General features: G+C 41.0%; 1 protein-coding gene across 4 annotated transcripts; it reads right to left on the reverse strand.

Moving 5' to 3' along the window:
• Window positions 1–91: 91 nt before the first annotated feature.
• On the reverse strand, window positions 92–26167 carry DSCC1 (DNA replication and sister chromatid cohesion 1). 4 transcript variants are annotated; one of them, XM_030237148.2, is made up of 12 exons: window positions 26019–26167; window positions 23874–24043; window positions 23028–23155; window positions 16761–16919; window positions 10514–10682; window positions 9139–9273; window positions 6662–6752; window positions 5604–5742; window positions 4147–4199; window positions 2876–3030; window positions 2163–2311; window positions 92–1382 (listed from the first exon to the last, which is right to left on the reverse strand). In XM_030237148.2, the coding sequence occupies exons 4-12, from the start codon at window positions 16778–16780 to the stop codon at window positions 1274–1276; spliced, it is 1020 nt and encodes a 339-aa protein (XP_030093008.1). In that variant the 5' UTR covers window positions 16781–16919; window positions 23028–23155; window positions 23874–24043; window positions 26019–26167; the 3' UTR covers window positions 92–1273. The 4 variants fall into 4 exon arrangements, with proteins under 4 accessions (XP_030093008.1, XP_030093003.1, XP_050826548.1 ...); XM_030237143.2 differs by having other exon boundaries at window positions 23874–24211; window positions 26019–26132; XM_050970591.1 differs by lacking the exon at window positions 23028–23155 and having other exon boundaries at window positions 23874–24211; window positions 26019–26132.
• Between the last annotated feature and the right edge of the window lie 16 nt (window positions 26168–26183).

The following is a 26183-nucleotide window of genomic DNA, read 5'->3' on the forward strand; positions in this document are numbered from 1 at the left end:
CAGAGAGCCATTCTACATCTCCACACAGCTGGTCAAACACCACAGCCCTGCACCAGCAAAGTGCAGCACTGGGCAACAATAAACACAGCTCTCAGGAAAAAACTTTTATTCAGCTTTTTATCTGTACCAAATTCCAAGTACGCACACAGTCTGCATCATGAGTTACATTTGATTTAGGAGGAGTTTCTCTACTCCCCCCACTCACTCTACAGCTGGAATGCTGGTAGTCCCAAGATATTTCCTACCTCACATCTGAGCCTGATGGAAAAAATGCTTTTTGTATCAAATAACCAACAACTGTTAAGTTTAAAATATAAATCTGAAATCTAATATTAAACTCTGGTTTACTCACATGCAAGCAATCCTTTTTAATGATTACAAAATTACCATCTCAGGCACACCATGGGTATCATAAAAACATTCTGTTTCATTGCTCTACATAGAACATTATTATCATTACAAAACTGTAAGGTTTCAAGGCACAATTTCTATGTGCTGTCATTTGCTCTAACAAAGTTAAAAAAAAAAACTGTACTACAAAGTTTTGTAGGTTCTTTTTTAAAAAGCACAAGTAGTCTTCTGTAAAGCATTAGTTTTACCTTAGCTACATTTTAATGACCATTTATAGGAAATTTGTAACACGTCCAACTACTCTCTCTTGTACTCACACTTCACTGCAATTAGATTTTTTTTGTAATATATATAAGGCCATTCTGCCAAGTACTAAAGTGTCAGGTGCTTGTGCTAATGGTGTACATAGACATGACCTTAAAAAGAACCACTTTTCAAAATCAAGACTGATGTAGTCTCAGTGGGGAATGATTTGTTCATGAGCTTGATGAGCTGTGCTATTCAAAATGTGAACACTGCATTGAAACTTGAATCTTTAAGAATGGCCACTAATGGGCAGAAGACTAAAATTTCCATTTTGCTATTCAATTCAGTTGATTGAATTATTATCAAGGAGGTTTTAAATTTTCATTTCAGACTTATGGATAAACAGATTACGTGTATTCAAGAAGTAAAAGTTGAGCAAAGTAAGGTCGGCAAAGAAGGCTGGCAAAGGAAGGTGAGCTGAATATCATTCCTTAGAGGCCACAAGTGTCCTCACACTCTCCTCAGCTGAGCAGAGAACACAACATAGTCAAGTAGCCTAGCTTAAACACAAGTACACTGTATAATGATGGTTGGCCACTCTTTTCCCCAGAAGGCAGCAGCAAGTAACATTCACTGTTACTGCATTCAGTATCCTCAGTCCTTCAAACAGTACTTGTTATGAGATGGGTCTTCTAGAATTATAAACTTTAACACCATTCAGCATTGAGGAGCGAGCATATTTTGTCAGAAGAGCACCAACAGTCTGCTTCTCTGCACACAAGTCTCTACAGAGGAAATAAAGCACAGGACATTGGCATTTAGAGATACTCTCACAAAAAAATGAATCTGTAAAATGTTTGTAACTACAGCAATAAACTAGATTTGGATGTTAGTTAAAAAGCAGAACTACTGTAACTGTCACATCATACTTTACCTCAAATTTAGAACTTACCTTGACATTTACACACTAGGCAAAACAACACTACTTACATCAGAAAAAGAATTTTGGGTTTTAGGCAGAGTTTTATTATTACTGTTCTCTAACAGAGTTTTCAATCTAGCAAAACAGCTAGCTCTGAACTATTCAGTTATATTACAGTAAATTTAGAGCCACTCATAAAGGGTTGATGCAGTTACTTCTGGGTTAGCATCAACATCTGCTCAAATATATCACAGATGAACATTCCAGATAATGCAGGAGTGTAAGTCTTAACTACCAAAGGAACAAAGGATGCAGTACAGGAAGCACTATTGCTTTATAGTTCTAGTGTTGTAAATATAGAGTAAGTGTCAGCAAGTTGAGCCTTTGAATTGTCTGCCTTAATCAAAAGAGAGCTATCACCCATTTCAACCCAGTAGGATCAGCTTTTCACACACATTTAAATCCAAAAAAAAGAGAGTTACAGATCCCAGAGGTGGGTATTCTATTCATATAGAATCCATTTAATTTAAAATGAAAAGTATAGAGTATCACTTAGGCTGTGATAGCTCATCAGAAGGCAGCTATACAAAAAGGGAAGAATATGTTACTAATTATGCTTTAATAAAAATAAATACATCCTTACTGTATATAAGGGGTAATATCCACTTCTGTCCACTTTTCCCGTATGCCAAATAAGCTGTTGAATCTTTCCTGATTGTCTTCAGGTAAGTCTTCCACTTTTAGCAGAAAGATGGTCCCTGGTCTTGAACTTTTATCCACAAGAGCCAAGCCCTGCGGAACAGGATCAGAAAGGAAATATAAAGTACTGACAAAACAATTAAACTTCCTTCTTTCTGACAACCTTCCATACAAGTTGCTCTTTGCAGATCCAAAGCCTTCCAGAACTGCACTACCAGAGGCAAAGTGAAGTATCATAAAGGCACTGGTTTACAGGCAGTATTTATAATTTCTTTTATGATAAGAAGGAAGGAAGAATCCATTGGGTTCCAACATCTCTCTGACTGCTTTAAGCAAAAGGATTCCAATAGTGTTTGCTACTCTACTGGATGACACTACCATTGGTTCAACAACAGCTTCAGCTTCTGTTTCAGTCATATTTACAAATAGTAAACTACAGCTGCAACCTATCTTCAAACAGTGAAACGTGCCTTAGTTACAGAAACCTGAATTATCATGATTCTAGACTACTGGTGCTCACAGAGGACATCATAAAGCATACTCGAACTCAAAAGCTGACAGAAACAACACTATACCCAATAATGGATAAAATCTATGTTTGACACAAGTCAGTTACAGCCTACTGACAAAATAATCCATACTTCTCTACGTGTTTACCTGAAGCTGATCAAGCCTTGTTGTCATCCCCTCTGGGACACTGTGTTGCCAGATTTCTTCAAACTCTGATAGATTGAATTTAACTGCATTTTGCAAAAGCATTTGTGCTATAGCTCTGCATATTTTATCTTCATGCATTTCAAAGAAAACCTCCCCTGCCAAGAAGCAAAAACTAGGTTATCTTGGGTTCTTGCCTTTTGATAAAAGAACAACCTTGTATTTCCATTCTGTTCTACAGTCTTCTATACACTAAGCATCCTCTTTTTTCTTTTTCTTGGGAAGCAATTTGACTTGATATTAATTTGGATATATTATGGTATTTTCTCATTCTCAAGAACAAATTATGCAGAATACAGCAGCACTGTCCCAACTACAGTATTAATTTGTATCAATAAATGTGTTTGCCCTCCATGTTTTCACCTTTCAGTGTACTGTTCCTCCTACAGCTCTCATTCCTATTTCTGAATGGCTTGTAAACAAAGCTTTCACTTCTTTAATCACCCTTATGAGATTATGAAGAGATGAGATTTCATTTTCTCTCACATTGACTTGGCTAAAATTTCTGACCTAGATCAGGTATAAACACTTCTTTCTTTCAGCCACCTGTCTGTAATTCAGACCTGTTCCTTGTGCAAACTACCTAAATATATTAAGACAAGAGTCTGTTGTCACTCCAATGACTTTCTTATGTTCTTTAAGATTGAGTGCAACTCCTGCTTCAGCCAGAGGTGAGATGAAAGCCACTGTGGGGAAGAATTCAGACTGAATTAGGGCAGTGCAGTATTGTATCTGTGTGTGAGATGGACAATGGAAATTTAATCCCTACAACCAGCAGATCTTGTGGCGCAGTTCAAGAGATCACAGGCAGATACCTACTTCAGTCAAGCTGAATTCATGCCACTGACTACTCATAATAGCACAATTAATTACTTAAATATATGAGATCTTCTAGGGTATCTAAAGAGAGATGACATCTAAATTTTACTAGTGAGCTCTCTTTAGTCATGAAATTATGGTTTCTTCACACCTAATAAATCAGTTCCAGTGCCTCTGTTCACAATTGTCTTGTACAGTTTAATAGCCTTATTTTCCCATGAAACTTCCTTTAGCAATTGTACTGATTTTTTTTAGCCCAGTTTGCTCCCTCCTTATACTGGCAGTGTAGCAGAGTCATTTGTTTGGGCCATTCTTTACAACATCCACATTTCCTCACTAATAACTATTTCTTTTATGCAAACAAAGTTAAACCATGTAAGCTTTCCCAAACTTACCATCATCAACATATTTCTTGCCGTAGCTTAAAAGAATGTGTTCTATCATCTCTCTGGAAAAAAAAAATCAGAAAACATGTTCTAAGACTAGTGCTTACTAGGACACAACTGAAACAGCTACCAAGAAGATTAAGAAACAGGTATGAAGAAAAAAACAAACTGAAGAGAATAGATGATGAGACACATTTTTGTGGATGAAATGAAGAAGCTGGTAAAAAAATAGAAGAGAGAAGGATCTCCCCCGAAGGTCTCTTCGACTTTCCAGTTATAACTAGCAAAGACTAAAATGTGTAAGGGAAATAAGGTATAGACTCTTGCGATGTCACTTTTTTTCCAATGAGAAAGAATTGTATCAGCAACAGTGTGGCCAGCAGGACCAGGGCAGGGATTGTCCCTCTCAGCACTGGTGAGGCTGCACCTCAAATCCTGTGTCCAGTTCTGGGCCCTCACTACAGGAAGGACATGGAGGGGCTGGAGTGTGTCCAGGGAAGGGCAACAGAGCTGGGGAAGCGGCTGGAGCACAAGTCAGATAAGGAGCAGCTGAGGGAGCTGGGGTTGTTTAGCCTGGAGAAAAGGAGGCTCAGGGGACATCTTGTCACTCTCTACAACTCCCTAAAAGGAGGCTGTAGCCAGTGGGGGTCAGTCTCTTCCCTGAGGTAACAAGTGACAAGATCAGAGGAAATGGCCTGACATATTTAGATTGGATATTAGAAAAATTTTTTCATGGAAAGCATTGTCAAGCACTGGAACAGGCTGTCCAGGGAAGTGGTGGAGTCACCACCCCTGGAGGTGTTTAAAAGATGTGTAGATGTGGCACTTGACATGGTCCTTAGGACTTGGCATTGGTGGGGTAATGGCTGGACTCAATTTTTTACTAATCCGAATGATCCTATGATACAAGTCAGAAATTCGGCAATTAGTTATCCGTTACTAAATAACAGGCACTTTTCTGAAGCTCTGTCATAAAATTATAGCCTAACTGCAGATATCTTTTTGAGCCAAAAGGCAATTAAATGGAAAATGCTACATATTGTAAACTTCAGGCTTTCTTTGAATGGTAATTTTGAATTACACCAGAAAACATACCCCCCTCTCAGCTAGTATGCAACAGGTAAACCAAACACTGTTGGCTAGCTATAGCTTCAGAACAGCTATTTTAAAATGCTCAGCAATTTACAACTTAAGCACATGCTACTTCCATCATTTACAACTCAGCAGTAATGTTTCCACTGTGGATCAACAGAAATACTAACAATAAACACTAAAATCAGTTTACTAACCTGTCTAAAAATTCCCTTGAGTATTTTTAGAAACAAAGCAAATTTATCATTTACATCACAGTAACTAGAATCTAGATTTGCAAGACTATAATTTTAATAGATAGTTAACAAGTACTGTAATTACACATAGTTAATAATGAATGCAGGCAATTTTAAGTACTAAAAATAATGGTTTACCTGGGTTCTAGAGATCCAAGTTCTTCAAGGCAGGCACACAGAGGAACTTTACTCAAAGGCCAGGACTCTGAGTCTATTAGCTGAGTCACATGATTCAAGAGTTTCATCTCATAGTTAAAGTCTAGAATTCTCCAATATCCTGCCAAACAGAGCACCACAAAACACAAACACCTTAATTCTATTGCCATTAAGATACATTACTAGAGTCTGGACATTCAGGTCACACCTTTATAATATGCAGCACCATTGTGTTTTTTCAGGATTAAAAGCTGAGAAAAGGAACTAAATAATAAGAGCATATGTCAAGGAGAATGAAACTTAATTATCTCAATTGTTTGGAATTCTTTAATAATTTTTTGCCACAGATACAAAGACACTAAAAATATCACTCCAAGATGTGGAAGAACTAATGCTTAGTTCAGGAACAGAACTGCATGAACAGGATGAGCTGCACTGGCCCTACAAAGCACCAGCTCAGGTCCAGAGAAGTTCACAAAAACCCAGAAACCCAGATGACTCTAGGATTTCCATCACCTCATGTCCCAGTGAGGGTTTGGGCATGGCCAAGTAAAGGATGAACAGGACCTGTCCCAAGGTGAGGCCCTTGCTCCAGCCTTTCCTCACATGGCAGGAAGACACTGAGATAAACCAAGTCCAGGAGGAAGAAAGGACTATGAAAAGGATGGGGTTACCTAAGAATCAGCTATTTTTGCCTCTAGAACTACAGAAAGCAGTACCCACTCCTTCATGAAGAGGGTGACCAGCTAAAAAATATTCATGCTGTGGGTGGGATACTCTGATGCCAGTGTTTGTAGCAGCAAAGGAGGAGTTATCCTGGAAAGAGAGAGACTGACACTGCTGGCTCAGCTTCATCCTTCTGATCACATTCATAGCAGCAGAGGACACGGATCTATGGGAACAAGTCTTAGAACGTTGAAGTAACTTGCACCTTGAAAGATAAGGATATGGAAAAGGCCTTAGAAAAAGGAGACACATATTTTGGGGAAAATAGGAGGGTTATTTCCTCATAGGTAAGAATATTCTTTAGATACAAATACCTTCAATTTTGCAGGCATCTATGACCTGCAATTGGTGGAGTATTTCTTCCTCACTTGCTTGAATCAGATTTAACAAATCTTCTGTTGTATACTGCAACAAGGGGAAATAAAGAAGGAAATAAAAGAGGTTATTCTTCTTCTTTGCCTCAGCGACATACTAAATGCATTATAAGCTATAATGAAGGAAAGACTTAAGACAGATTTTTTTTTCCCCCAGACTGAATTTTCTAAGGTTCGCCACACTCTCTGAAACTCTTCTTGTAACTTAGAACATTTTCTCAAAGGGTTATTCAATATAAAAGGCAGTCTAACTACAGGAAAGTTTTTGTACCAGGCCTAAGTAATATACCTATATTCCCAGAATGTCCAACTAGCACAAGCAGACCTTGTAAATGAAGTATCCCAGCAAGAATAAAAAGTGAATGTGTTCTGGCTTTTCTGAAATCACATATTTTCATCTCTGAGCTTCAAAGAAAAGGCAAAGCAAAAATCACTTCTCACTTTTGGATAGATGTCAGAACCTGCTCTTAGCACCGCCACTGAGAGAAAGCCTTCTCCACTATCATCAGGCCAAGCTGCCATCAGTGTGTCAATGAGGGCTGTCCCTATTATACAGTACTTCAAAAAAACACTGCTAGCAATTGAGAGCAAAAATATCCCCAAATCAGTATGTGTGTTTGAAGTTTATTGCTGCCATTCAGATGCCTTACACAGAAGTCCTTGGGATATGTTTCTGCTGTGAAGCCAGCCCAGCAATCCCAACAATTTTTAAATACAAAACTGCTCTCAGCTCTGACGCTTTTATTAGCTGCATTGCCCTTGCAAACATAAAATGGAATGAGTTGACTTGCACCATGTCCACACCAGCAACTTCCAGATCATGTATTTAATATGTTTCTTATCCTTTTTCTTGTCAGATGTCTGTGATCATCTGAGTATGCCCTGTCATTTCACAGTAAAAATCAATACTAGCCTATATATTTATAAGCTTTCCTCTAGTGTGCTAAATCAAAACACTATGCAACAGGTTCTCTACAGTGCCATAGATCTTTATGGCTCTTCTGCTAGGGTTTTCTGTGTATGATACAGTCCTGAAAATCATGAGACTCAGCTTACAGTAAACAACCAAAAGAATAATTTGTTTTCAAACAGATTAAAGGTGGCCAATTGATTTCCAGCACGTGATAAATGTTAAGTGTAAGCAAACAAAACAGTGGAAATCATTACTACACATACACTGTTTAGGATTTCAGTGAAAATTAGTCCCACAGGAAAGAGTTTTCCCCTGGAGAGTTTTCAGATTCATTTAGGAGTTCCACCAGAGGCAAGGTTAAGACTTGTCTACAGTTATCAGATATAACTAGTTGTTATCCAATAAGCTCATAGAGGAAATGCATTCTCCTTCAAAAATAAATGGTGATCAATCCTCAAACCAGTCATTAATGCTTGGGAGATACTGACATCTTTTTAATAATACTCAATATTATGAATAAATACTATTTCATATTACTTTTTCGTGTTGCTAGCCTTTGACAATGCTTATAATTTTCAGACAATTTAAGCCCTTTAACCTTGGCTATCCCTTATTTTGCTGTATGTTCTTCTACACCTAGATCAGCACAGGCAGGCAGTTCTGGGGGCAAGAATCTGTAACTAATCAGAAATCAGCCTGTTAATCATCCAAGAAGAGAGAGGCATCATGTCTCTCCAGAGAAAAGTAACATCTGTGTTTGCACATCCAAGCACATGCAGATGGTTTGGTGGTGTCAGCTTCAATCAAGCCTCAGCATAAAATACTTGGGAGCAACTACTTTTTGGTCTTAAAGTCAAAAGGAAAACCAACCAAGCTAACAAAACCCTAGAATTTTTATCAGCCTTTCAGCTGAGATCATATGCTGCACAGTCCAGGTCTCCCTGTCACTCTTTAGGTCCCAAAATGAATTTCCTAGAAACACCATAAGACAGCAAGACAGGATTTCATTTGTGTTTTCCCTTCTTTTAGTGTGTCTTATTCCATGCCTTATATAATCCTGCTACTCTCTTCAACTCCCTTCTTCTCTCTGTCATCACCAATTACTGACTGGCAAGCAATCTGCACATGGGTGTGCTCTGTCCTCACACATGGCAGACACAAAGAAGGAAAGGCTGCATTATACCTTAGTAGTCATGTAACTCTCAAGGAATTTAGAAAAGATTCTGAAGATTGTGCGCCAAGAAACTTCCCATAGGAAAAGGGAGATACCCAGTGTCCTCCCATGTCCTTCATTTTCTTCTTTTAACCAATAAAAAGCTTTCTTACCTGTACTCACCGGAAGTGCTAACAACAATCAACTTGTTTAGAATAGAAGGGTTAAAAAATTAACTCAAAGAAGCACTGTGAATCATGTGAGGAAAGGGATTTTTCTACTTAAGGACGTTTCTTCACTTTAATTTGCTCATTACCAATTACAAGAAAGCAATTTACACGGCTGATTTACCTTTGAAAATGTTGAAGCCTGATCTTTCTGACTATCAGGCCCTTCATATGGATCTTCCATTAAAAGCTTCCTCAGTTTCTTCAGTTTTGGTCGACATCTCCTTAATTCCCAATAGTTCTTGGAGAAACCAGCAATCTACAAGAGAAATCAGTAACTCTTTAAACTTTTTAATGTAGCATCTGGATTCAAAGCTGCTTACCAAAAATTATCAGCAAGCAGTGTTAAACCAGTCATTGAAAACAAGTAACTATTAATAGGATAATTACTTTAATGATAAAACAATCATTGCCATGTTTTCAATTTAAAAACTTTACAACAGACAATGAAGAGTAAAAATCCACTGTTGATTGATCATAAAACAAAGGTTGCAAATCAACTTTGCCTGCAAATGACAGGAAATCACCATGGGATAGATTTCTGCACAATTCCTCTCAAATCTGCCTTTTGTCTTAGCAGTAAATTGTATTACTGCCACAAAAGCCCTCCTGTATTAACCTGAGTCTATCTTCCCCACTTCTTCCCAAGATCCAGATCTCAGGATCTACTTCATGGTCTTTTTAATGAATCATCATAGTTCTAAGCTCAAGCAAAGCAGACATTAGACCTCATGGAAGAACTGATGTTGAAGTAGGATTATTCCTCAATGACGCCATTATGTCCATTACAGAGAAGAATTTAATAATATTTACCTAGCTATTTTAAATAGAATTTTATTAACTTCAGGAGGGCAGAGAACAAGGAATTCTTAAACTGAGAGCTCTAAAATCATTCACTTCGACAAATTCGTTGATACAGTAATTGAAAGAGCTACCTTTGAGTACATCTCTATATTTAAAAAATAGTATTCAGGTGGCAAAATCTCCCTTTTGGGGGAAAGCACTCCTAAAAATCAACCTGTATATAGCTTACTTTAGAAACAGTTGCGAACACTGAGAAATTATATTTTCTTTGCAAGCTTTTAATACCTACCACAAGTAATTACTATGCAATGAAAATAAACCACAGTTTTAACTTCTCCAAAATAATAATCATACATTATAGAGAAAGTTCAGCTGCCTGATGAAAGGCTCTAAAGCCATTTTGGACACCCTAAGGCATAGCATGGCCATGTATAAAAAGCACATTTATAAAGACATCCTCCTGGAACTGGTCAATACACAAAGCAGCTACAGGAGATTCATCTTTTCTCCTGTGGCAGGGTGCAATAGTGGCTAAGCAATACCACAGGGCATCTAAAATGGCATTAAAAGCCTATGTTTAGGCAACTGAATCCCAGCTGGGTTTCACATATGCATCTTGGACAAAACATAAGAAATCACAGAGAACAAGAAAGCAGAGAATTAAAGCAAACAAACAAAAACCCTGAAAGACATACCTCTGAATGAATAATATTACAAGATGCCTGATCTGCTTTCAGTTCCTCTGGAGTTTTGCAGCCAGGAACAAACAGCAGCATATTTGAGGTATCTGCTATTTTCATGTCATAAGTTTTATCTTTGCTGCACAACACTGCGTGTTCATCCTTTTCACCACGGATTACCAGGCTGGGAAAAAAAAAACAAACAACACAGAAATAATGATGTATTTTTACCCCTGTTTCAGGATGAACTGCTATTAAACTTGTTTGATATTTTCTCACATTCATACATTTGTAAAGAAATTAGAAACTGCAGTTCTGTTTGGTAGCAGCAGTCACAGTTCACCAAAGTATAAAGATGCAAATGTCAATTAATCTAATTGATTGCGTTTTCTCCCCTCTCCTTTTAGTGTGGGAACTCAAAAGACAAGCATTCCAAGTTTTCATGCAGAACACAGCTGAATGCCTATAGTCATACACCAATTCTCGCAACCCCCCATAAACATTGCTGAAGCGATGCTTAATGTGTGAACTAGTTCACTAATCTTAGAAATTAGATTACAAGCTAGAGTTGTTCTTTAACTAGGACTGAAGCTGGCCCATTGTGAAAGAAGAAAGCAAACAGAAATAGTGTTTATTATGCAGAGCCCTTCAGATAATTAATATCTATTTTCCTACAAGCGATTCCAAGCAGGAAAGAAAATAATGTTCTAGAACAATTCTGGACAAAGAGACAATGTAAAGCACTCTCTTCAGCTCACACACTTGATGAAGTAAAGATTCTGCGTGAGGATGTGACAATACCAACGCAGGAGCACGACAGGGGAACATTCAGTTCCTCCCAGGCCACATACACTAACCTCAGTGCTCAGATTCAATTCAATTAAATACTCCTCTTGTTTCCCAAAGCCTGCATGCATGAACAAAGCTCAGCTGTGCCCCAAGGGATCAACATGATTCAGGCCTCTAACAGATAATACTTCATCGGTATTGCGCGAAATAGGAATGGGCTTACTAAGATGCATCCCAGAGAGCTACCTTCTTTAGACGGACTTCTCATTTTGTATCACTTCAAAGATTTTCCTTATGTCACCGGCATTGCAGTAAAGGAAGAAATTTAAAACAGTATCAAAACAGAAACTTTAAAACTAGAACCTGCTCTTGGTTCAGAGTTCGGTGTCACATAACCATCCTACCCTATGCCCATGCATAGCAGGGCACATCCTTCCCTGCCAGTTTGCACGTCCATACTGCACATCCTCCCCTGCCACTTTGTCTAACTTGTAGGCCGAGAGTTCTAATAGGAAAATCTCAGAGTCAGCAGGATTCTTTTAGAGACATGATATCTTTTCTAAACCTGTATTTCTGATCACAGAATATCCCTAGTTGTATGTGACCCACAAGGATCATTGGGTCCAGCTCCTGGGCTGGCACAGGACTGCCCACAGAATCACACCAGGCGCCCGAGAGCGCTGGGCAATTGCTTCTTGAGCTGCGGCAGGCTTGGTGCTCTGACCACTTTTCGGGGAGCCTATTCCAGCATCTTCCGAGTTTTGTTCAGAAGTCTTCACAGCAGAAAGTTTTCCATTTAAAAAAAAACACACACAGAGAGAAAAAAAAAACAACAAAAAAGAAATACGCTTCTTATAAGTAAATAGCTTTTCGATTCCAGTGTAACAGACAGATTTAAGGGGTAGTTAAAGGGATTTAAGGGGCACACCGCCTCAGAAGAACACAGAAGAGCGAACACAGCCCCGAGCCCGGGACAGAGCCGCGGCGCGAACGGCGGCGGCCCCGCCCCCTCCCGCGCCCGCCGTACCTGCGCCCCGCCTCCAGCTCGGCGCAGAGCCCCGGCTCCAGCTGCAGCAGGCAGCACTCGCCGCTGCCGGCCTGCGGGCCGAAGCTGAGGCAGTGCACGGCTGGCAGCAGCTCCGCCGGGTTCAGCTTGGCCGTCTGCAGCGTGGCGTCCACCTCGGCGCGGCTCCGCATGGCGGCACCGGCCCGCTCCGAGCTCCGCGCCACGGCCTCCATGCCCCGCCCCGCCCCGCTCGCCGGGCCAACGGGGAGCGGGCGGCGGCGCGCGCGCAGCCTGCGTTGGTTCCGCGGTTGACGGACGGACGGCTGGAGGGATTGACGGCTGGGCGGGCGGGAATGGCTCGGGAATCGCTTCCCTGTGCTCCTCCGCCGGGTCTAATCTGGGACAAACTTCCCGATTTCTGTCTGGCTGCACAGGAGCCAGGCTGTGCTGCAGGGAAATCTCTCTTTCATAAGAAGTTATGCCAGAAATTCAATAAAAATATACAAAATGCACAAAACTAAATAAAACTACAAAACACTGCAAAAACAGGCCCAATATGGAAGTAACTTCCCAGCTCTGAGGCAACTTAAAATCACAGACGTCTTTAGGGTGGAAAACGCTTCCAAGATCACAAAGTCCAACCCTTTATCCAGCACTGGCAAGTCCAGCACTTAACCATGTCCCTGAGTGCCACACCTACATGTCTTTAAAACACCTCCAGGGATGGTGACTCCTGGGCAAGCTTGTTCCAGTGTCTGACCGCCTTTTCTGTGAAGGCATTTTTCCCTCTATCCAATCTAAACCTCTGCTGGCGCAACCTGAGCCCACTTCCTTTTATCCTGTTACTCTTAGCTGGGAGAATTCCTGCCTGGCTACAGCCTCCTTTCAGGGAATGGTGGTGAGCAGTAAGGTATTGACCAAACCTCCTTTTTTCAGGCTAAACACCCCCAGCTCCTTCAGCTGCTCCTCATCAGACTTGTGTTCCGGCCCCTTCCCCAGCTCTGTTCCCTTCCCTGGACACACTCCAGCCCCTCCATGTCCTTCTTGTAGTGAGGGGCCCAGAACTGGACACAGCACTAGAGGTGTGGCCTCACCAGTGCTGAGAACAGGGGGACAATCCCTGCCCTGGTCCTGCTGGCCACACTGTATCTGATCCAGGCCAGGATGCCATTGACCCTCTTAGCCATGGGCAAACACGGGCTCATGTTCAGTCCCTGTTGACCAGCATCCCTTTTCTAGCCTTGCTGTCCCTGGAGCATTTCTGGGCCACTCTCAAACTTTTTCCTTGACACCAGAGCATGACAGCAAGTGTAGAGAGAGGGAGAGAGAGTGCCCAAGTCACCACAGTGGGGCCTGACAGTGGGAAAGCACTGCTGAGGCAGCTGCCACGCACTGGTGTCACTCACCCCAGGTCCTTCTGTCTCTCTGGGGACTGTCTGACCGAGGGCAGCTACCTGCAGGCTCTCATCCATGCATGACCCCTTGGGAAAAGGCTTGCACAGCCTCCACACAGAGGTTTGTCACCCCATGACTCAGGGCTCAGCTCAGGCTCTTGCTGTGGCCTGATGTGGCTACATCTGCCAGAGGAAGCTGTGAGGAACTGCTAGTGCTAAAGCCATGACACAAATGAGTGGAAGCCACAGGCATGTGTGGTTATTGCCATGGAAATAGCCTGCAGCTCAGAGATTCAAGGGGAAGGCTACTGACGTCCTTAAACCATAAGAAGAGAACAGAAGCAGAGGCTCAGAACACAGCAGCTAAGCAGCAGTGAGAGTCAGACTTTGTAAGGAACAGCACAGGATGCCTCTTCCCTACCTTGTCCAGGATAACTGGCTCCTCAGACACTCACTGATTTTTGCTGCAGGGCATATTAACACTCAGCCTGGTAGTGTGTTAGCCCTAGCTGCCTGCTGTGTTCACCAGCTAACAAATACTCAGTGCTCCTAAGTTATGTCTATCCACTTGCAGAGTACCTCTGTACCTCTGTACCAAATGACCCAGATGTCAGGGCTGTAACCCCTGTTATGTGGCAACCAGAAGCAGGAGCTGGTGGGATGGAGCTGGCTTGGCTCAGTCCCAGCCCGGCAGAGACCAGCTGTTGTTGTATGTGTCTGAGTCAGGCATCTTCTCTCTTCAGAAGGCAGTGCCTGAGAGGTGCCAGTGGGGCAATGGGCCTTGGAGAAAACTTTGGCTGATGTTATTAGGCAGTTACCTCTGTCACAGCACTTGTGCAGTGGCTTGTTCAAAGACTTAGACATCAGTCATGTGTTCATGTTTTATTTCAGTTTTTGGAAGGTGGAAATGCTGTAATTTTGCACACAGGAAACCAGAGACACTCCAACTTTGGCTAGTTTCTACTAATGCATAGGTGCAAATTGATATGTGTATAGCCTTATTTGAGACTTGCATTTTGATTTAATGTAAATTTCTTCATGCACACCTCTCAGGCAAACTAGAAAATCACTTTTTACCAAGTAAATCTTGAAATAGTTACTAAGCTTATTTGTGCTGGCTTTAATTTATACCTTAATTTAAGCAATTTTCTTCTGGCCTTGCACACCTGCTACTTCTTCTTTCTATTTTTTATTCTGAGAAATGAAAAAAAGTTCTGGTGTAGCCAAGAAACTGAATCCAAGGCATGGGTTCATGGAGTTTGTACCCTAAGAAATCTGCTATGTAACTGAAACTAAATAGGAATTAAATCCCTGGATGTTATTCAGGAGTTGGCATTGATCTGTGGTCAGGAACATTTGTAGTAGTTATTAATTTTTCTAATCAGTTTTGTTTATCCTGATAGTTCTGGTTGAAGATGCTTTTTATATATGTATATTTTGGAACTGAAATGTGTATGCTTGTGCTGCCTGCCATCTTTCTCTGTCCCTTGTTTACCCCTCTGGAAGTTGCTGTTCAAGGTCAAGCAAATTTGGCATGTAAATTTCCTGGAATTTCGATAGAATTCAGTGGCTGGATGATACATTGAAACCCCTACTTGGGGAAATGCTGCTCTGATCCATTCTAAGAGACAGAAGCCAACTGACCTATCACCAAACACATGGACATAAATCTATAGAGATGTCTCATTTCTCAGGAAACAGCTGGTATTATGCATCTGTTTCACTGAAATTGCTTTAGAGCAGTGACCTGACAAAACCAGGTTTGTCTAGGAACTCATGAAGTTGATTTCTTGAAACATGGATGAGTCATTTAATGAATTTGAATTGCAGAGAAAATGAGATGATGAACTATCAATGTTGCTGTCAATTTATAAGGAAATGCATGTTATGGCAAGAGAGCTTGGTAGAATCCTGAAATTATTTTATATTGATGCTGTCAGGTTATTTATTTGCTTTGGAGTTGCTATAGCATAAATGAGTACTGTTTTCAGTTTGAGTTGGTCTGGTGGATTGAAACTGTCAGGGGTCAGGAGTATGTAACATCATGGTACAAGCAGGGGTGAAACTCACCTGCAGGAGAATGGAAGGAAGAGTTGAGGAAGCAGTAAATTCAGCCATCCTGACTTAACTAATCACCAACTGCTGTCAGGTGCCCATTGGAGGCCTTAAGTGGCTGCTGTGAGCGTGCAGCTGTGAGTGTGAGGTATAAGGTGACACCTGTCAGCATAAGGGACACGTAGACTGAACTGCCACATAGCCTGTGCATCCTCAGCTGGGCTGGGGATAGGGCAGCAATGAAGTCAAGCCTCAAGCAAGAAAAGCTTTGACATAGTTTTTCAACTGACAAATGTTAATGGAATGTGGCTGACGATCTTGAGTGAAGTCAGCAAAAAAAGGATTTTTGAAGGTTGTTATAGTTTGGCCTTTGAAGTCCTTGGCCCTGTTTAATCTTTCCCAGAACTCAAACATCAGGGATGTGAGCCATTAAATTAATGAAGGGCATCTGTGACAAATCAAATCAAAGAAATTACTCCAAAGCTCCACAACTGAAACACAGAAGGATGAAGCAGGAGATAACAGTGCATGGTACCACTGTCAGGCTCTAGTCATTAGGTAGCATATTAGGGGGAGGACTTCCCAGTGTGATTGCAATTCAAGTGCTTGGGAGCTCTACAGTAAAATGTAGCAAGAAAAATAGGGCTACATGAAATGGGGTATCCAAATGACAATGGGGTATCCAAATGACACACTAGAAATTTACAGATGTTCTTCAAAGCACAACAGAGGTAGCTGAGGGAAAAAAAAAAAAGAAAGATAAAACCAGCACTGGAAAAACTTACACAGTGCCAAAGTTGAGTATAGCAACACATTATCAGCTCAGTGATAATTACACAATTCACAGTTACAGTTCTTGGAAATGATTCCACAGGAGATGCTCATTTTGATTAAAGCCTCATAAACCCTAGTTCAAGGATTTCTTTTTTCAGCTGGAATGCCATCTGCAATATGTAAAATTACCATGTGTGTTACATTTTCACTCATTGAATGACAGTTTCTCATTGTCTAGAAATACCTGCCATAGGATGTGCTCATTGTGTTTCAGTACAGAAGGTGACCACCAAAGCTCTAGGTGTGACTGGGGTTAGAGCTCTGAATGTTCTTTCAGCACATTGCAGACTCCTGTGAGAACTGGGAGAATGACTGTTTACAATGACTGTGTTACATTTCCTTCCTAGGAAAACAAGAAAGAGAAAAGACCAAACAGAAAATATCATTACGCCATTGTATAAATCCATTGTGCACACCTATCCTGAATAATGATTGTCTAGTCTGTCTTAAATATAAGAACTGGGAATTACTGATGAAAAGAACAGAAAATAATGGATAAAAGGAGAGAATAAATTTCTATGCAACACATTGAGAAATTTGGGAGATGTGGTGAAAGTCAAAATTACTGTGATTCACAGAAGAGTTAAACAAGTTCATAAAGGTGTGCTTGTCTCTGTTAATCATAATATTCAAGTTTTAGTCATAACTCAGGATCCTAAATAAATTCAGACCCCCTAAATCACCAGAGCACACACTCTTCTGCTCTCCATGGTTATTGAGACATACTTTAATTTTTTAAACTTTTTTTTTTTTGGTAGTGAAATGTAAAATAGTAAAACAGTGACTTGCATATTCTATGTTGCAGACCTAGGTTCATTTGCATTACTGTACCCCAGTAAAACCATCATACCTGATGATGTCAGCCAGAAAAGCACCACAAGGCAGGAGCTAATCAGTCCAAGACTCAAACAGAGAAAATTTCTGCCAATTAGTAGAATAACCAAATAGCTCATTGCTACCTCAGCCAAGGTTGTCCTGTCAGTCTTAACAGGCCACCAGGGAGATGCAAAACACATATATTCAAATTAGGAGAAAATAAACAGCCAAACCTAACTATTCATGTAAACCATAGAATAGCTTGGAGTGTCTTGGTGATATGTAATTGGTTCTGGCCTGGAAACACTAGAGGAGAAACACTCAGCCACAAAGCTGGAAAGCATACACCAAATAGTTGGAGCACAAACATGATCAAGACAATTTGGAAATGACCTTGAGAATGTCACTGCACAGTATTGTGACAAGCAAGAACCCAGATGCTCAATGCTTATGAGACAGTCAGCAATTAGAGACCTGTTTCATTGCTGTCTTATTTCTTTGCAGGGACTGCATGTGTAATTGCAAACGAAGGCAGAGGATCAGTCATGCAACACTGATTTGAAGATAAGGTGGAGTAAACCTGAGCAAGCTGGTACCCAGCCTGCATTCAGAGCTTCTCCCAGTCTAAGCCAGTCAGCCAGGACATTCATTGCTGAACAGCATGTCCTCACAGTGTACACACTGGTGCAGTGGGTGGGGGAAGGTGCTCTTTGTTCACACTGGCATGAAAGAGCTAGCTGTTTTTTTCAATAATGTAATAATTACAGGGACCCTTTTAAATTTAGAATATATGTCAGGCAGCCATGTTAGTTCATGCATAAGTACATCATTAAAATCTTTTGCTCCCTGTACATCATTTTCTGGATAGATCTCCAGAGTGCTTCTACCACAGCAAAGCCTGTAATTCAGACTCAGATGATTTTGCTACTTGGGAAAATTAGCAGCAATACTTTACTGCAGACCCTAAAATTTAATCACATAAAACACCTGCTGCCAGAGATACTTAAAATGGTGTTATTATTAATATTGAGGAGTTACATGAGATAAATGCAAATAAATGTTGTTTTTAAAATACAGTGTAGAGAATTTTGTGGCTGATTTCACTGTGTAGACCTTATTAATACTGACAACCTAAATACCAGTATGTGTCATCTGGCAAGTTATCCCATCATCTCACTTCTTGACTAGATGCTATCTGCATAGCAGTAACCTCAGAGAGTGGGTGGTTTTTAGTTTATTATTAATTTTAAGGCATTGCTGGGGATATATACTACAAATATATCCCAGCAAACTACATACCTACACTTTTTGTATGAATCTAAAATAAATAAATAGATTAATCAAATTATTGTGAAAACCGTGACCATTTTATGCACAATATTTTAAAAACCCTAAATAAGAAAATACATCAAGTGTTTTGTTTGTAGAGAGAATACAATCAAGGAATAGAGTGGCACAGTAAAATGACAGTGAAAAATGGCAAGATGAAAACTTAAATGAGAAGAAGCCAATATGGAAAAAAATCATGTAACAAAGGGAGCAGAAGCCTTACATGGGAAAGAATAAAATGCAATACAAATGAACACATAAATCATAATGAACAAATGAAATCATAAAAATTATGTCCAACAAATCTAATGCTGGAATGAGCTGCAGAACAAATATCTGATTCGGTTACATTCTATGTGTCTCATGCTTCTGCTTGTAGGGCCTTCTAGTTTCACTCTCAGTCATGATGAATGATGCAATCTCAGGCTGCAACCATCCAAGAATTACCATTTCACTAGATTTTGTCATTCTCAACTTTCTTCCTGATGCTGAAATGTTAGATGAGCAGGCTATACCCTTCCCATCCTGCTCCCCAATATACTTAGAAGTCCTTCTAATCCCATGCCCTTTTTAGCCCCAAACCATCAACCTGACATGAAAATAGAAAAACTCTGCAAACATCTCTGCAGGAAACATTTTGATCTGAAGATTTCTATCTACCCCCATCATGAGGTACCAGGGCCTATGCCCAAAGCATCCCATGTCTATTATATTTTTGGTATTTTTCTGTGAAGATGCTAAACATATATTTTTTTTTTCTTCTGCTGCTGCATACTGGTTATTAAACTCCAGTTTGTTAAGATGACAAACATTTTTCCATTGTAATCACTGTGTAAATGAGTATCTCAATTTTTTTTTTAACAACTCTGTGAGTAATGAATAGTAGTGAGTATATCAAAAGGGCTCAATGTCTTGAGATGTTGAACAATTTGACATAATGTGGTAGGCTATCACCAGGATAGCACAAGTAATTTTCCATTCACTGGATGTTTTGGCCTCTCAGATCCACAGTCACTGTTGACTCAGAAAAGTTCACTGCCTGTTTACTTAGGAGAGATTCTTGTCCTCTCACCTTCTCCTGCCTAAGTGTTGGAGAGTGGGTCATCAGTTTTGACACAGAACTAACCTAACGAATTGCCTCAACCTGGGAAATAGTTTGGTAAGTCGATGATGAGGCTGCTCGCATCATTAACTGCTTCAGAAGAGATCCTGTGTGAGGCATGAGGCAAAATACTTCCCTTTAAGCCCATCTTCAGAGACCTAAATGAGTTTTCCTCCAAAATTTAATGATTTGAATGAGAGAAACATCAAAGACAATTTAAAACCTTTGAAAGCTTTAATTAAAAATTCTATGCAGGTTCCATTCCTGGGGGAGTGCACACAGGGATCTGCCAAATTGTGTTATAGAAAAAATACACATTTAGGTGTAGCTGATCCTATTCCATGGTGAGGATGTGCAGTAAGTGGGCCTTCTGAGATGCTTCTGGGTGAGTTTTCTATATTGACATCTTTAACAGCGGCAATTTGGAGGGCTCCTCTCCAGAGAGAGAAGCCAGTGCAGATAGAGAGGGAAGGTCTTGTCTCTCTGACAGTTGCTGTGAAGCCAGTGTAATACAGGGAGAAAACTCTGCGGACTTCACAAAGAAAATTTATTCCTTCCATCTCAACCCAGGAAGTCCCGGAGAAATACTTGCAAAATGCTTTCCTGAAAAAGAATGTTGAATTATCCAGTGTTTTACTGGCTTTCTCTAGGTTTTTACTAGATTGAGCAGTTATTTTTGGTGTTCATTGGGGAGGGAAATTAATGATGGAGTCAGATATGTTTGTGTTTTTAATTGTGTGCAAAGATTGTATTGTCTAAAGATTATTCCTTTATAAAATTAGCTTAATTTAGCAGTCTTTTTCTTTTGTGGAGCATCGATTCACTACAATTTTCTAACTGGCATTTTCATATTTAAATTCTTGAAAGGACCACAGGGTGGCAGAGCGATTAAGCATTGGCAAGAGTTCTTTAGGCGGACATGGACCCGAGTCAGGCGAGCCAGCATAGCTGCTGGGCTGATTATCCCAGCGGAGCTGAGCCGTGCCATCGGTTTGCGGCGCTGCCGGTGTCCCTTAGCAGCGGTGGCACTTTGTCAGTGTGCCATGCCTGCGCCCCAGCGAGCTCTGTGAGCCGGAGGAGCGGCTCGGCAGGCGGGGTTCCTCGGGCACGGGATGTCTCTGACAGCTCACCTAAAGAATTACAGGCTGGGACGTGGTGAAGGACAGAGACAGCGCTGAAGCCTGAGCAGACTGTGAGAAGGGCTGTGATTCTGTGCCTCACAGACGCAGCTGTTTGGACTCTGTCAAACCGTTTGCCTCTGTGGCTGCCACCAGAACCACATGTCCCCTGAGATGCGCACGCTTGCACCCACACCCACCCCGAGCCCTGGCTGTGATGCTCACCCTAGGAAACAAAGAGCCAGGTGCCCTAAGGCAGGGTCTGCATCGTGGGCAGCGTGGAAAAAGAAACAGTCAACAGAAACTTGTGCTGAGAAGCAGAAATAGATAGCAAAGGATACTAAAGTGTCTTAGGCTGAATCTCTAAGCTGTTGTCTCCCAGAGAACAAGAGAACCAGCCCATGCCTGAGCGTTCAGGGCTGATCACAACTCAGTGTCAAACCGCCAGTTCAAGCCACGGTACTTTAAGCAAACACTTTAAATCTTGTGGCCAGACATCAGAGTGCTTTAGTGCAGAGGCGGCTGGGGGATGGCTTAAGCTGGCTTTTACCACAGAAGGTGTTGTCTTCTCATGTGAGAAATGGTTTAGGAAGCAGTTCCTTTTCAGCTCTTAGTCACACTTCCCAGCTGACTCTCACCTCCCAGTCCATGCATTAGGCTGGATATTACTCAAGTCTAGGACTATGATCCGGACTAAACATATGATATAGATGAAACTCGAGTTGTACAAGTTCATAATTGTCATTGGTTAAAATGCAGACTAAAATAAAGAGAAAACAAACAAACAAAAAGAGCTAGTGGAAATAGATATGAACTTCTTCAAAGATAAACGTGAAGTTTCCAACAGGTTTATAGGCTTGTAAATATTTTTTGTGATGATCAAAATTTAAAGTAATTGGAAAATGAATATATGACAGAAGAGGAATTAGAAAATATTCCCAGTATAATGAAGTAGGGGGCAGCATGCATTAGGTAGTGCAAAATGCTGGTTTAACAGAGCATACTCTCAACTGGAATTATTTGGGTTACTGGTCTGGTGTGAATTTCTGCTCTTTTATCTTATTGAAGCTGCTTGTTTCTATAAAATATTTACCTGCTCACTAGAGCAAGCACTAAAGCAGGTACTCAGGTACCCATCTCTTGGTCATGCCTTAGCTGTCAGTCTGCATGAAAATCTCGCTACCTCTGTCTGGCCTAGTGAGCGTTTGAATATTTAATGCAAAATGGAAAAGCTGTGTAGGGACAGGCTTAGAAAACCCCTTTCAGATTGTCCTTGTATATCTCAGGGCCTTTTTCTCTGCACTTCAGCTCACTATTACAACAACTACCAGGTCAGTAACACATGAAATATGAGAATATAAACAGATATGATTCTCACTCTAGTGCTGAAAAGTCGGACAGACTATGAAAAATTCCTTCTGTTATCTCACCATGGCTTTTGCAGGAACTTGGAGGCAATAATAGAAAAAGAGAAATTTAACACATATCCTTTTTTTTTGGGTTGTTTGTTTGTTTGGGTTTTTTTTTCTTTTAAGCTTACTACTTACCAACTTTCCTGTGGTTTATCACAGGACTAAAATTAGCTTGGACAGATGTATTCTTTGAATCACACAAGCACTGATTCTTACGACCAGTTCCTAGCAGATAACTTAAATGGTTCAGACTTAGAGCAGCAATGAATGTAATCTGTGCACTTCCATGTATGGGAAACACTATTGTACAAAGCCTGAAAAGAGGAGGGGAGGTTGGACAATACCTGGTAGTTCCTATGGTGCCCCTTGCCAGGCCTCTAGTGCTAAGGAAGTCAACCAGTTGAAACACAAAGACAAGGGAGCTCTCTGCAAATAAGCATGGGAATATAGGAAAAAACCTTCACACTCATTTTCCATGAGTGTTGCAAGAGCTACTTAGATAAAAGGTCAACTTAAAAGCCAAAAACCATTTTTTGCTTGTCTTTCTCAGAAAATAGAGTGACTTTTATAAAATTCCTTTATAAAGGAATTTTTAAATTTCATGTTTACATAATGCTATCTCTTATACAAAAGATGTTAGGGAAAAAAAACCCCACAACCATCCAACAGCTTACCTGCTAATGCCTTTTGTCCCTGAAGTGCTTCACCATCTTTTGCATCTGTGTCATTTTCCTGTTTAAAAAGCTCTAGTCATCCCAGCAAGGGAAAGCCAAACAACTCTATATGGGACTCAAGAACAATGCTATAGGAGAAATGAGAAGTATAGACATGAATACTTGTAATTCTTTCATGAGGATGTCTTGTGCTAAAATAAGCTTGCAGAAAATTGACTAGTGAGACTAAAGAATTAATTTATCAAATTATCAGATTAATTTAGCAAGTGAAAATGTAGGCCACAGATACAACAGTCTTCAAAGCAGTGAAAGCAATATTCGTATTTCATTATGTAAACATCTAGTGTTTCACCACTTGGCATTTACTAAATGAGATAAGAAAGTTTATACAACTTGCTAACATGTTTTCTAAACCCAGTGCTCTAATACAATGTGCCTATTCATGCATGAGCTTCCACAGAGTGTTGTGACCTTGGTGGTTCAAGTGTACTGCCTTATTCCTACCTCCCTGTGTGCCAGAGAGCCTCTAATGTCGTCAAAAGTCACTGGAAGACATCACTGGAAGACACTTGAGCTACCCCTCACACCTGTGATACCAACCCTCTAGCAGACCTATGCAGCTTTTGTTACTCTCTTAATGTCATGGAGGATGAGTTTTGAAGTGTCCCAGGGCTGCAGCTCAAAGATCTGTCATGCTTTTGGCTGAGGAATGCCTACTGGTGGCTAGCTACCTCCATCTCACTCTACTTCAGCCATACTAAGGTAAAACTCAGGTATTCATATCTAAAATAGGCACCAACTTATAAAATCTGTCCTATATCTGAAAAAATAAATCAATCTACTTACCAGAGGTTGTCTCAGATGGATACCTCTCTCTGTCTCTTGCTGTTAGGATTTCAAACTCTGCACATGCTGTCCCACCTCTTAGAGGAGCATTTTAGTCTTCATGACCTCTCCCTTGGGAGAAAGGGTCAACACAGCCTACTTTTTTGTTAGACCTTGGGTTCTATAGCAGTCTGTAGATGAAAAACAAGTTGCAAATATCCCACCAGATTATTTTGTGTTGCTTTTCACTGGCTCTTGCCTGCAACGTGACCCTTCAAGGTTACGTCATTACCCTTTCTTGGGGGACAGCAGGCTTGGAGTGACTGATAGCCAATTCCCTCCTCTGAGGATAACTGTAACTGTAAGAAATTTCAGTGTGAACATGTGGAACAAATTACAAATGGGATATCAGTGTGCAAAAGCCAACATGAAATTCTATAATCATTAAATAATCCAGTACTGGAATTTGCACTGGCCTGCATTTTGCAAGTTGCAAAACTGAACAGGGAAGGATATGGATTTCAGGCTGCAGTTCCCCAAGCACCCTGTCATGACTCTGTGTCACTACATGAAGACAGCTTCTTCTCCCTCTTCCTCCTCTTTTGTTCCTGTTTCAAGCTGCCAAGGCCCACTCTACCTTGGTGTCAGCTCTGGCACTCATTACACCCTGCAGCCATCTGCACAGCTCTGCTCACTAGCTCAGAAGAAAGCTCCCCACTTTCTGTTACTCTTCTGCCTGTTTAGTGACTTGAATTGCAACAAGCAGAGGACCTGAAAGTGGGAAAACTAACATAAGACACATTGCAGATTGTGCTGCCAGAGCCTGGAGGGGCAGTGTATCTCCTTTTAACAGCAGTGAATGGATGAAATCAGCCAAACCCAGGTGACAGAGCCAAGGATTTACCCAGAAATGGTCTGCAATGTACATTCTCTTGAAATTGTCCTTCCTTCAGTCATGTGATAAAATGCTTGATAAAAATTGCTGTGTGCATTCTTTGTCTTAAAGATAAGGTCAGATGAGACGGTTGTTTCAATTCTCTTTTTGTTTCCAGCTCTGTGAATCTGTACTTTGTATGTTTGCAGTATGAGTGGAATTAGAGGCTGTTTGCAAGTATTCAAGTTAAATGCATGTCTTCCAAATTTACAGAAATTAATCTTGAGCTGTAGTGCTTACAGTCCTAAGGTGTCCCTCTCTCTGGCCCAAATGAAACAAAGGCAGATTGTGTTTTTCTCCCTTTGCCATTGATGGACCTCTAGTACTCTTTGAGACCCACAAAGGTGCTCATTAAAAGGACTCTACTGGATTGAACCAAAAGTCCATCTAGTCCTGTGTTCATCTCAGTGGCTATAAACAGATGTATAGGGAGCAGCAGGGAAAGCACATATGAAATGTCACACAAGTGCTTGCCTTGTGAGACTATTATTTTTAGAACAGAGAATTTCCTGAGCTGGATGTGGCTGCTGTCTGCTTAGTAACCCTATGTAGATTTCTTTTCCAAGTATTTTTCTCCTTGGTTCCAAGTCCATTCTTTTACATCCAGAGCCACCTTTGGTAATAAATGCCACCATTCTACTATGGGCAATGCAAACACCTTCTTCCCATTGTCTGCACTCTCGTTACTACTAGGTTCATTTTATTCCTTCTTAGGTTTTCTTGTGGTTCTATCATTTTAGTTCTGAATCGATGACAGTATTGCAAGTGCTTTAGCAGAAACAATTTCCATGCACAAACAGTATGTGCAGACAGATATAAAGGCAATGAGTAGGTGATCAAGGTATTGCATGTGTTTGCAAATGAAAGCCATGGCTGAACCACTGCAGAAGATGCCTCCTCCTCGACTTTTTTTAAGAAAAGGTCGAGTTTTTTTTCCCCCATGAAAAATGTTGACAGTATTCGTGACCTTGCAATTTATTTCCCGTTTCCAAGACAAAATGTTCCTCTGCCCTCAAGAATTCTGCATCCTCTGTCGCCTGGAGACAAAGAGTTGATGTGAGCAGGGGACCAGGGTTTGAAAATAACACCTGGGTGGCAGATAAGCAGAAATGGGGGCAGCAGGGGGGCAGTCACAGTTTTTGAGGTTGAAACCCCAGATCACCATCTCCTTTTCTACTACCCGCCCCTCTCTGCGTCTCCAAGGATCACTGCCAAGGCGCAGCCCGCACTACCTGAGCGGGCAGCGGTCGCATCTCCTCCCGCGCAGTCGGATCGGCTTCTCCCGAGCTCATTGCTCCTCCGAGCAGCCCCACGTTGAAGGGAGGACGTGGGACTTTGCATCCGAGAGAAAGAGCCACGGGCGGGGAGCGCTACACTCCCCCGTGGGCGGCCGCTTT

The sequence above is a fragment of the Serinus canaria genome, chromosome 2, assembly GCF_022539315.1.
Source record: "Serinus canaria isolate serCan28SL12 chromosome 2, serCan2020, whole genome shotgun sequence".
Lineage (NCBI taxonomy): Eukaryota > Metazoa > Chordata > Aves > Passeriformes > Fringillidae > Serinus > Serinus canaria.